Source organism: Silurus aristotelis (assembly GCF_946808225.1).
Source record: "Silurus aristotelis genome assembly, chromosome: 21".
NCBI classification, from domain to species: domain Eukaryota; kingdom Metazoa; phylum Chordata; class Actinopteri; order Siluriformes; family Siluridae; genus Silurus; species Silurus aristotelis.
Genome location: NC_139594.1, coordinates 16,229,619 through 16,242,479, shown reverse-complemented (window position 1 = coordinate 16,242,479; position 12,861 = coordinate 16,229,619). Strand labels below are relative to the sequence as shown.

The window sequence follows — 12,861 nt, the reverse complement described above, 5'->3', positions numbered from 1 at the left end:
TGGCTCCAGGTAAACATCGATCATTTTGATAGTTACTGATTTGTTGCTTTCTGCATAGTAGCGTTTTAACCATACACAGTAACCAGAAGTAGGTTTTGTTTACGTGTTTTTGTCGGTAGGTGTCAGGTTGTTTGTTCTGAAAGCTGGTGTGTGGATTTCTGATCTACATTGTTTGTTTCAGCAACTGTGGTTGACATTTACCAGTTCCTGAAATGGTACTCATAACACATGAGGTTTCTAACACATGCATTAGAAACATTAAAATGTTTTATATTGACTTTTCTTTCCTTTTTTTTCTTTTTTTTTTTTGCAATGGATCCCCACCATTTTACTGTCATTATTCATACTTTAAAGTTAAAACAAACTAAGGAATTTTGCAGCTTTGCATGAGCTCTACTATGATGAGTGAAGATGAACAACAGCAACCACCAAAACAAACACAAGTACAGCAGGTTTCTATAATCAGTACCTTCTGTAATCCAATAGTATACAGCAAAAACATGCCCCTCTCAGTGCATGGAGTTATCATGTTATCATTTCGGGTTTTTGTTTCCTTTTGACATTGAATTGAATTCAGTTTTAGATATTGAAACCAATTTAAATTAAGTGTTTTTTTGGGTACTGCTCATGGCATCACCATTTCTATCCCCTAGCATACAAAACACACTCACACACATACACATACACACACACACACACACACACACACACACACACACACACACACACACACTTGGTTTGCATTAATTATTTATGGGTAAAATTTTGTATTTGTTTTATTGTTTGTTTGTTCGTTTGCTGCTAATTTCTCACGGCTTGGCTCAAATATATGATGAAAGAAAAAGACCCACCCGAAATTTGAGGCCATTGATGAATAAAAGCTGCTTTTGCTCATGTGTTGCATGTGTTCAGTTTTCTTTTAAATAAATATTTTCAAACCGTTTGTCGAGTCTCCTTCTTAAAATTGCCTTTGCCTCTTTGCATGTGAGACAAGTAAATAATTGATCGTGAGTCATAAATTCATAAAACATAATAGAGCTTAGTAATATATCGATTCCAACAGTAATTGTCGTAGTGATAATTGCAAAGCCAGGCTTCTAATTAATTCATTTATTCACTGACTGTGAGGGGAGATGAAATGATTAACCTAATTATTACTGTTTGGCTGATCCTCTGCACCCCCTAGCGGATTGAACTGTGAACAGCACTGTACATTAAAACTTATGAATTTACAATTACATTTACGGCATTTGGCAGTCTCTCATATCGAGACTGATTTACAAGTGAGCAATTAAGGGTTAAGGGTCTTGCTTAAGGGTCCAGCAGTGGCAGCTGGGATTTGAACTTTTGACCTTCCAATCCAGCCTTAACCACTGAGCTACCTATGAAGAATGAAGTTTATTGTAGTGACTTGTAATATAATAAAATAAACTGTAATTACTGTTATACAAAGTAGTGTACAACATATTGTACTGTAATACTATAAGAAAGGATGAGATACAATGTAATGATTTTGTTAAATTTCCCCAAAGGAAATGTTTGTTCCAACAACTCTAGTCAAGTCAAGAGGTTTTTATTGTCATTTCAACCATATATAGCTGATGCAGTACACAGTGAAATAAAACAACGTTCCTCCAGAAGCCTGATGCTACATACAACAACATGAAACAACAATCACAGAAACAGAAAAACACAGGGCCAAGGACTAGTAAGTGTCCTCGCCACATAAAGTGCATGTGTGCAACCTGTTGCAAACAGTGCAAAGACAAGACAGGACAGTGCAAGACAACACAGGACAGTGCGAGACAATACACAAAACGCAAAATAGCTCCACCAGTAAACCTGTTGTAACGAGATAAAGTGAACAGTAGCAAAAGCGTAAACACTAACGACCAAACAAGAATAAAAATACTTTACTTTAAAGATATTATATGCATACAAAGTGTAAGAAATGTAAGAAAAGACACCTCTTACCTCAACCCTGGTCTGTTTACTCCTCTTATATAAGGCAAACGCTACAAGAGTCTTCATGCTAGAAGAACCAATAACAGTTTCTTTCCATCACACTGCAAAAATGTGACTTACAATCTTATTTTAAGCCATAAAAATCGTATTGATCCGATTTAAAAAATAAGATCCTATGCAAGAGCAGATTGTGTAATGTTATTATGATTGCTTTGAGATTATTTACCTTTTTTCTTACTTTTTCGAAAGCTAGTTATTTTATCTGCAAATTGAGCTTAATTTTTTAATGTTCAGTAACGACAAAATACATTCATTAATGTTTTATATTGCAATAAGTTTACACATTTTGAAAAGTAGCAAGTAATGATTTTGCTTTGTTTGGTTAAATATTAGTTGATAATATGCATGTATGCATGATCTTGATTTTAATACTAATCTTGTGTTTAGTTCTAACGATTTGTCTCAGTTTAAGATAATATATAATGATGACTATACTTTAATTAAGAGGAATTCTTTTGTTTAGTAGCTCGGGTTTTATTTTGCTCTTTACTAAAGCCTACATATGTTTTCTTATTTTATGAAATCTTACCAAGTGTAAATATCTTACTGCATTGAAAAACATTTTGACATATTTAGATGGTTATTATTTTTTTTGCAGTGCAGTTGTTAGCTGAACTCTAACTCAGACACAGAGATGACCATTATGACCACATCCTGAACTTCGACATTGAACTTTATGTTCCATTCTGAGCCATGTCTAAAAGAAATATCCTGTACAATATTTATGCTGTTTGCTCTCTTTTCTGTCATTTATACTACCATGTTATTTTTACAAAAAATATTTGTAATGTTCTAATCTTATATTAAAACGAATGTATCGGTATCTTCCTTAAGATCGGCATTACAATTTTAAGATACCGAACTTAATATAACATTCGTTTTGAGATCAAATTAAAACATTACAAATAATTTTTGTATCACTATCGTCTTTGTAATATCGTAAAATCGAACCGATTCGAACCAACTGCATTTACCACTGTATTTATTTAACACACTGCTGCACTGTAGTGTAATACACTGCACTACCTCGAGTGGCCGCTAGGTTGTGGAAGAGTCCAATGTCTCAGACGCGAAGCTGCAGCAGCATGCATGTAAATAAAGAGTGTAACTTTCTCATTTTGCGGTAAATAATCTATAAAAATGGGGAAACGGGACAACCGAGTGGTGAGTTTAATCATTTTTATAAATAGTGTGTAATTTTTTTATAAAGACAAGCAGTACAAAAATGGTAACACTAATCCCAGATAAGAGGCAAGACTCGGTTGAGGCCTAGTTAGCTTAGCCTGATTGGTGTTGGAGTTGTTTGTGAAGTCCCATATGATTGGAATGGATTAGATAATAATTATTATATTATATGAACAGTATAAAAGCCTGGTGAATTGTTTGGGAGATTTATAGTGTAGGATTTATGGAGGTGAATTAGACACCTCGGATTAGCCACGTTAGCTCGGCTACCTGGCTCAGGCTGGAGAGAAGGTGGAGGAGAAGGCTGCATGATTTGAGTAACGGTTCATATAAATGTATACCTGCGTATAGTTTTCTGCAAGAAAATATTGAGATTAGTAGGTTTTTAGTTGTATACAGAGGTGAGTAAGGGGGAGGGAGTGTGTGAGGAACCTCCAGGTCTTCTGGAAGCTTGAATGGACCAATAGGTCTTCCATTAAACCTGTGTGTTTGGAGTTAGTGTCCTGTCCTGGAAACAAATGATGGGATGTCAGGGCAAAATGCTGTAGTAACCATGCTGATTTTCTCAATTTTAATTAAAGTGTCACCAGGAAAGCACCTTCACATCATCTCACCTCCACCATGATTGACCATGAGAACCAAGTTCAGGAACCATCCGTTCACCCTTTAACAAAGACTCAGTATTAAATTTGGACTTTCACCGACTGGACTGAGCTTTCAGTTCAACATTTCCACATAATCCTTCAGTCCTTTATAACCTCCCATTAGTTCTGATGACACTGATGAAACTCCACCAGGAGATCATGTCTCCACAAATTGACTCTCTTCACTGTTTGTGTGTGATTAGGCTCTGCAGAATACATTCATGGGTAATAATGATAAACTGCTCTGGTTTTGCTCTGAGACAAAAATCTTACAAAAAAAAGGTTCGCTGAGCTCAGCGAATGTGACTTTTAGTGCCATTGCAATGAAGGCATCCGGCGACAAAACCAGCGGCAGTGTGAGAGTTTCCATTTCTCTCTCAGATCGACAGAAACCATTTCTTTCAGTGTCGCAAGACTTAAGTTGGTTATTCAGTCACAGTGCCCTTTTGTTTCCTAACAGCCCTACATGAACCCCATAGCTGCTGCCCGAGCCAGAGGACCCACGCCTGCCAGCGGCCCCTCGATCCAGGATTATCTAAGCAGACCTCGACCAACATGGTACGACTTCTGAATATCAGTCATTTGTGTATTATTATTATTATTATTATTATGGCTTCAACTAACGGTCCTTTTGATAATCAATTAATCGGCCGGTTATTTTTTTTTCTTCGAATAACCGAATAATCGGGTTGAAAAAGAACCCTTCGAATTCGATGTTTGTTGTGTGTAACTATGTAAAACACTAATTTAGGGTATTTCTGTATGAAATATACTTGAAAAATGCAGAAGCCACATATTGAGTTTAAATCGTTTTAATTTAGTCGTTTTTAAGCTTATAGTAGCTGCTTGTTGAGGAGTGCATGTGGACTTTCTCCTTTAAAGAAATTCACTCGTGTTGGGTTGTTTTCCTTTCTGACAAGAAACAAAATAAAACTGGTATTTGTGTATGCAAGCTACATTTGTCAATCAACATTTGTATTGTATTTTGTAGATGGCAAAGTTGACAACAATGCTTAAAAAAAAATCTCTAAAATATAATACAACATTGTTTTGACAAATCGTTGTTTAAAAAAATACACAGACGTTTTGTTCAGTTGTGAAGATAACATCGAGAATATATAATTTAATTTTGTAGAATAATTCGATGGTGTGCATAAATTAAATATACAAATATTGAAAAATCTGGTTTGAAAACAGGATAAGTTACTGTTCTAGTAGACAAACGTTATAAAAAAAAAAAAAGAATGGAACGGAGAAACGCAGCAAGCTGACAGACTTGATTAAAAAAAGAGAGAAAAAATATATAGATTGGTGTACAAATGCATAATCATTCGCTGAAAACCACACAATGTTTGTTTACTGCTGCTGTTATTTGCTGCTTTTATATTTAGTGTTCACGGTTTTAATTGAATCCATCACTGTCACGAGCGAGCTGATTGCGTGACCTGATGCTCGCAGGTCACGACAGAACAGATCCAATGTGACTTTCCTGAAGTTACAAACAGTGTACACACTATCACTATTACACTACACCATTTTCACATGATGAGGATTAAACAGTTTCTTGCAGACTTGCATTTAAACTGAACCCAAAAGTAACACAAATAAATCAAAACAGTTTAAAACTAACACTTCAAATAAACTGCATGTGCTGTCAGTGATTCGCCTCTAGAGGCCGCTCTTGTACTGTATAACGCACCCCCGAAAAACTCGGTATATATTCTTGCAGATAGTCAATCAACTATCGGTGTTAGGGGTGCTCCGATCAGAATTTTTGGGGGCCGATCACTGATCCCTTATTAATGGCAACTGTATTGTCCGATAACGATGCCAATCACTGGTCACAGGGTGTATGTGAAGCCTTCTATCTATATATTTATTTATGCTACATGATAAATAACATCAAACAGCATCAAGTTCAGAAATGCAGAAGATGAATGTGTAGTTGTGTTGTGTAGGTACCCTAACTAAAGGTTACTGAAATGAAAGTTAACGATGAACGCAAAAATAAATATATATAAATTCTGCCGATTATTGTCCCCACCAGTCATGTTGTTGTTCCCCCCACTAGAGGGCCGGACACCACAATTTGAGAATCACTGATGTACGTGAATCCGAGTAGGACACGAGTCGCTGGAAATCTTTGTTTTCCACAATAGACAGCGGCTGATGATCAAGGCATATGATTTCCATTATTTTGTTGTCTGATATTTCTTTATGCTTCTTACTGTCCTTGCAGTAGGATTGCTGTCTTCAAAGCATCTCTGTTACTGACAGCTGAGTGGGTCGCATTTGAGGTGCTGAATTGTGTGTCTCTCTCTCTCTCTCTCTCTCTCTCTCTCTCTCTCTCTCTCTCTCTCTCTCTCTCTCTCTCTCTCAGCACTAGCCAACTTTAATGCTTTTCTTTGGAACACGCGTTACAGATTGCTAATGTATTGTCTTTTTCACAAACCTTGTAGAATTGTTAAAGCCATTGTAAAGCCATTTTTAGCAGCACGTCAAAAAGACGTTATAGAGACGGTTGGTGATCGGTGCCTGACATGACTTTTCCAGCCATATGTGTTTCTTCTACAAAGTCGAAGGCACACAAGTGTATAAGACGTCTTTAGATGCCGTAGCATGAAACTTTGCCTTCACTTGAACCAGGAGACCCAAACCTGTTCCAGCATGACGATGCTCCTGTGCACAAAGCAGACTCCATGAAGATATGGTTTACATAGGTTGGAGTGGAAGATCTAATACAAGAAAGCTATTGAACACACAGTGAACGCTGACTGCTCCTCAGACCTCCTCACATCATCTACTTCAGTACCTGACTTTACACTCTTGTGGCTGAATGAGCACAAATCTCTACAAAATCTTGTGCAACATCTTCCCAGAAGAGTGGAGCTTATTAGAACAGCAAACAGAGACTAAATGTGGAATTGGATGTTCAAGAAATACATGCAGTGTCCGGTGTCTACAAATGTTTGTCCATGTAGTGTATTTTTTGTTGCTGACAGTCTTCCCGTATTTTATCAACCGGCTGTAGGGAGGAAGTAAAGGAGCAGCTGGAGAAGAAGAAAAAAGGCTCGAGAGCTCTGGCAGACTTTGAGGATAAAATGAATGAGGTGCACTTGTGTGATTTTTTAAAGAAGTGTAACATTTACATATAAACTGCTGCTGGTTGTTTTACTGCTTTTTTTTTTTTTTTTTTTTTTTTTTTTTTTTCTCCAATTCCCAGAGATGGAAGAAGGAACTGGAAAAAAACCGCGAAAAAATCCTAGGAGGAGGTGAGAAGAAGGACAAGGAGAAAGATAAGGAGAAGGAGAAGAAAGAGAAAGAAAAGGAGAAAGACAAGAAAGAGGTCCGCTTCTTATAAAAAATAAATAAATAAATTAAAAGGTTGCGGTGTGTGTGTTTGTAGTCATAACAGTGTAATAAAGTACAATGTTGTGTCCTTTTTTATCTTGACAGAAAAAGAAAAAGGAAAAGAAAAAATCCAGTAGGGTGAGAAAAGCTTTCCGTTTTTTTTTCCCCACATTCCCTCAATTCTGTCCCAAGATCTGCTTTGCAAATAATTCAGGAGACCTGAAGGCGTATTGTTTTTTTTTCCTCCTCCCCCTTTTGGTTACACTTTTCTCCCTCGTTTTTGGGTCCGTTATCCTTGATATCTAATGAGCTCTGCTTTTGTGTGTGGTCAAGCATTCTTCGTCTTCTTCTTCCTCCTCCTCATCGAGTTCTGATTCCTCCAGCAGCTCGTCATCCGAGTCTGAAGACGAGGTACGGCTTTTTCGACCGTGACATGCTCTCAGATCGCTCAGATATTTTTTCCTGGTCCTCATTTTTTGGGTTCTGATTTCGCTTTATATCGGTGTTAGGATGAAAAGAAGAGCGTGAAGAAGAAACGAAAAAGAAAGCGGTCCTCGGCACGGAGAGCTTCAGACGAATCGGACGCAGAATCCGATACCGACAGCAAGGTAACTTTTTACACGTACAGTACAGACCAAAAGTTTGGACACACCTTCTCATTCAAAGAGTTTTCTTTATTTTCATGACTATGAACATTGTAGATTCACACTGAAGGCATCAAAACTATGAATTAACACATGTGGAATTATATATGGAATTATATACATAGAAAAAAATTGGGAAACAACTGAAAAATGTCATATTGTAGGTTCTTCAAAGTAGCCACCTTTTGCTTTGATTACTGCTTTGCACACTCTTGGCATTCTCTTGATGAGCTTCAAGAGGTAGTCACCTGAAATGGTCTTCCAACAGTCTTGAAGGAGTTCCCTGAGAGTTGCTTGGCACTTGTTGGCCCTTTTGCCTTCACTCTGCGGTCCAGCTCACCCCTAAACCATCTCGATTGGGTTCAGGTCCGGTGACTGTGGAGGCCAGGTCATCTGGCACAGCACCCCATCACTCTCCTTCTTGGTCAAATAGCCCTTGATGCCTTCAGTGTGACTCTACAATTTACATAGTCATGAAAATAAAGAAAACTCTTTGAATGAGAAGGTGTATCCAAACTTTTGGTCTGTACTGTAGGTCTCGCCGAACGTTTAGATCCTTTTAGAGACACGATGAAAGTTGCTGCGGAAAATTTGTAAGTACGGTGCTGTGAAAAATTATTTGCCCCCTTTGTGGATTTATCAATTTTTTTATTTCTTTTTAAAATCGGATCATCATGCAAATTTTACTCAAAGATAACGCGAGTAAATAGTTTTTAAATTTTCTTTTATATCTTAAGGGAGAAAAGCTGTTCAAGCGTTTACGATAACATTTCATATCGACCTGGAGGAATTGTGGCCCCCTCTTCTTTAAAGAATTGTTTTAATTCTGACAAACTATGACAAAGTGTTTTCGAGCATAAGAGTCCTGTTTAAGGTCATGCCACAACATCTCAATCGGATTTGAGTTGACTAGACTGCTACAAACCCTATTTCTTTATTTATTTCTTTATTTTTATTAATATAAATTTTTCTACTTTTTTTTCCTGTTTTTTAAGCTATTAAGAGGTGGGCTTGCTGGTCTGTTTCAGATCATAGTCCTGCTGCATAACCCAAGTGCGCTTATGCTTGAGCTCATGAACTGATAGCCGGACATTCTCCTTTAGGATTTTCTGGTGGAGCGCTGAATGTATGGTTCCCTCGTTCATTTATATCAAGTCGTCCAGGTCCTGAAGCTGCAAAGCTTCCCCAGACCATCACACAACCACCACCATGTTTGACTTTTATTAACATCTTGTTTTTCTGAAATGGAAATGGACAGCTTATTTTCCCTTAATAAATGAAATCAGGATTTAAAAGCTGCATTTTGTATTTACTCGGGTCCATATATTGATAGAGAATAACCCTGTTCTAGCGGATGAATTCTTGAATCTGATTGGCCAGATGGTGTTAATTTATAAACAGCACAAAGCTGCAACAATACGTTGAAGTGAAAATTTATTGGTTTCTCCGAAAAGTGTAGTCGCTGACTGACTTTTTAAATGCTCAGATTGTGACCTGGTATTAATTTGGCATTTCATTTGTTTCAGGGGTCATCAAAAAAGAAAAAGAAAAAGCTCAGGGAGGAAGGAGAGAAAGATAAGGTGATTTAAAAAAAAAATTTTGCTATTGGGTTTGCATTGGAAAAAATTTGTTCACTGGTCTCTAAGACTCACACAGTTTTCATTCCAAAGGAGGAAAAGAGCAAAAAAGACGAGTCCGAGTTAGACGACGATGTGAGTACCTTCAACTTCCTGTCACTTTAATGAAATGGGCTTGATTTTGGTTTCAGTGTACATCCTGTTCTTTCAGAGGAGGAAAAAAAAAATGCTGACTCACATTTGTGTCTTCTACAAACAGGGAGAATCCAGAAAGAAGAAACGGAGCAGCGAAGAGAAGGAGAAGAGCACAGTGAGTTTTATTGTTCTTTATAAATACCCCAACCAAATAAACACATACTGGAAAAGACAGGTGTCCCAATACTTTTGCCTATACAGTCTACCTTTAGTTGATTTATCATTAACCTTCGAAGGAAGGAAAATCTAAGGGAATATTACGTCTGAGTTATTTTTTACTCAGAAAGTATGACTAGTTTTCCTCACTCCAATCGGCTTTTAAATTCCTATACATGAACAGTATTCAGAAAACACCCTGATCACAGATAATGTGCCTTCAAGATTTAACATTGGCTCCGTGTCACAACCCATTCGAACGGTATCTTTCACGCGTTATTCGGGGCCACGCAGACGTCCCAGTCCCTCGAGTTGGTAATGAACTTTCAGGGTCGCTATATTCGCCGATAAAGTTGCAGACTGGACAGCTTCCTTCTCATCCATGACTCCGTGATGATGCAGCTTCTAGAACACACGCCGAATACACAGAGAAATTAAGTACTGATCACTGAGGAAAGAAAGAAAAATATTTTAAAGCATGGGCTCTTAAGACTTCCATATAAAACAAAAATGTTTCATAGAAATTGTCTATAATCGTTAATATGGTGCTCATTATTACAATCAAAGTGCAACGACGGACAAAATGCGTTCCTGAGCACAAACTTCAGTATTAGGCACAATATAAACTGACTCGTTTATTTGAATGTTTAAAAATAAAAATAAACGCACGACGGCTAATAGGAAACGAACATCGAAATAGTTTGCGCATATTGAATATTTTTCCACGAGACAAGACGAAAGCACAGTGGAAACGCTGCATTACGCACACTAATGTTATTAACGCTCTTATGAATGCTGTTTGTTATGTAACCCGGTGTATAACGCGGAGGGCACCGTTATCCCTGACCGTCACTCATCCGTGTGCATTATTGGTTACGCAGGACAAATCGAAGAAAAAGAAGAAGCGGAAGCACAAAAAGCACAGCAAGAAGAAAAAGAAGAAGAGCTCAGGATCGGACGTAGAAAAGAGTACAGGAGTGTGACTGTGTAATTGTACAGAACCCTTTCCCCCTGTCGCCGGAGAACCCAACCGATGTCTACCAGTGGGACTGTGAAAGCTGCTGAGGTGTAGCAGTGCGTCTGAGTGGATGGATGGGTCGTGTGCTGGCTGTTCGAGAGCGGCTGTGAGAGAGAGGTTTTTTTTTTTTTTTTCTTTTTTTTGGGTATTTTAATTTTTGCTTCGAGTTTTCTTTTTTTTTTTTTTTTTCTTTTTTTTTTTCCCTTTTTTTAGCAGATGATTGTGTGTCCCAATAAAGAGCTGTTCTATTATTGGCCTGTCAGATGCAATATGTGCACAATAGGATTTTAAAGGAGCAGTTTGTAAATAGAAAAAGCAGCCTGAACCAAAAAAAAAACAAAAAAAAAAGGAATGGGCTTTGAGAATTCTCACTCTTCAAAATGACATACTGCACTTTTAAATAGGAAACCCATCAAACAACCCAAATTGAGTAAGATGAGTTTATTTTATGTATTTATATTCTTTTTTTTTTTTTTTTTTTTTTTTAATACACAATGAGTTTAAATTCTTCTAACCAGAGTAAAACAATAGAGCAACCAGACGTTTTCACACCCCATGTGCTTTTCTTCACTTTGTAATACTACATGTGAAATGCATTACATTTGTATTATCATGTGATCGTTTTTGTTTTTTTTTTGTCATCTCATATAGTTAGCTCCAGAAATATTGGCACCCTTGGTAAAGATGGGCCTTATGTCAAATCTTAATTCTTCTTCTTTCGGCTTCTCCCATCAGGGGTCGCCACAGCGGATCATTCGTCTCCATACCCCCCCTGTCCTCTACATCTGCCTCTTTCACACCAACTACCTGCATGTCTTCTCTCACCACATCCATAAACCTCCTCCTTGGTCTTCCTCTTTTCCTCTTTCCTGGTGGCTCCATCATCAGCATTCTCCTACCGATATACCCCATGTCCCTCCTCTGCACATGTCCAAACCATCTCAATCTCACCTCCCTCACCTTGGCTCCAAAACGTTCTACATGCGCTGTCCCTCTAATAAACTCATTTCTAATCCTGTCCATCCTCGTCACTCCCAATGAAAACCTCAACATCTTCAGCTCTGCTACCTCCAGCTCCACCAATGACCAATCTTGATTAAATAGATTAATGCACGAGTTTACTAGATGATGTACCTATTATATTATTATCATCATTACTGTCATCATTATTATTGCTCTGATATACTCAGGGGTTCCTGTTCTTCTACTACTTCTTTCTTCTGGTTCTTTCATTGTCCTTTTTCATATCACCCTGTTCTCCACAGCTCCCTCTTTTAAACCAATCACCTGCATGTCTTCCCCCACCACATTTAAAAAACCTCCTATTTCTCCTTCCTCTTTTCTTCCTGCCTGGCAGCTCGCTCCTCAACTTTCTTTTACCATTTCATATACCCCATGTCCCTCCTGTGCATATGAGCAAATCATGTCAATCACGTCTCTCTCAGCGTGTTGATAAAACTTCCTTGGAAAAGTATGGAATTTGATGAGTGATTTCCAATTCTGGATTAGTATTGGGGAAATGATTGAATTATTAGTATTGAAAAATGTGTTTTCATACTATTGCCCTATCCGGTTTTCTAAAATTGTAAAGTAAGAATTTGTAAAAAAATATTTTTTTGTTAAAAACGTGTTTTTGGAGCAGACTACCATCATCAGCGCTATCAAAAGATCGGCGCTAGACCGGATCTGCACAGCTGTGATTGGTTGTTGTGAGGCAGCAGTACAGCGCCCCCTGACCCCCACAACACGCGTCTAAATGGAGAACATTGCAGATTCTGACTCCGACATCAGAAAATTGTAACGTCACACGTTATAGTTGGAATTTAAAATCATCATTTGAGATGTTGAATATGGGTTTAAAAGTCTTTAGGGAAGTCTGCATATTTGAGTCTGAAAAAGCATGAAATTTTTTTTAATAAAAAATGTTGAGGAACTCTGTTTAAAGTCTCCTAATCCTGTCCATCCTCGTCACATCCGATGAAACACAAAACTCATACAGCTCAAAATGTATTCAAATGACAAAAATGCATTGTAGGGGGAAAACTCAATTCTCTGATTTTTTTTAA

At 37.6% G+C, this 12,861-nt stretch overlaps 1 protein-coding gene across 2 annotated transcripts; it reads left to right on the top strand.

The window, feature by feature from the left end:
- The first annotated feature begins 3,040 nt into the window (after window positions 1-3,040).
- Window positions 3,041-12,707, top strand: fam133b (family with sequence similarity 133 member B). 2 transcript variants are annotated; one of them, XM_083523816.1, is made up of 11 exons: window positions 3,041-3,116; window positions 4,315-4,412; window positions 6,886-6,964; window positions 7,078-7,200; window positions 7,311-7,343; window positions 7,539-7,616; window positions 7,715-7,813; window positions 9,376-9,429; window positions 9,520-9,561; window positions 9,686-9,736; window positions 10,659-12,707. In XM_083523816.1, the coding sequence occupies exons 1-11, from the start codon at window positions 3,084-3,086 to the stop codon at window positions 10,758-10,760; spliced, it is 792 nt and encodes a 263-aa protein (XP_083379942.1). In that variant the 5' UTR covers window positions 3,041-3,083; the 3' UTR covers window positions 10,761-12,707. The 2 variants fall into 2 exon arrangements, with proteins under 2 accessions (XP_083379942.1, XP_083379943.1); XM_083523817.1 differs by having other exon boundaries at window positions 3,051-3,189.
- The last annotated feature ends 154 nt before the right edge of the window (window positions 12,708-12,861 follow it).

Coding starts and splice junctions, on each gene's coding strand:
- fam133b (XM_083523816.1), top strand. CDS start 3,084: ATGTCTCAGACGCGAAGCTGCAGCAGCATGCAT. Junction 7,201..7,310: donor AGGAGAAAGACAAGAAAGAG/GTCCGCTTCTTA, acceptor TTATCTTGACAG/AAAAAGAAAAAGGAAAAGAA. Junction 7,814..9,375: donor AATCCGATACCGACAGCAAG/GTAACTTTTTAC, acceptor CATTTGTTTCAG/GGGTCATCAAAAAAGAAAAA.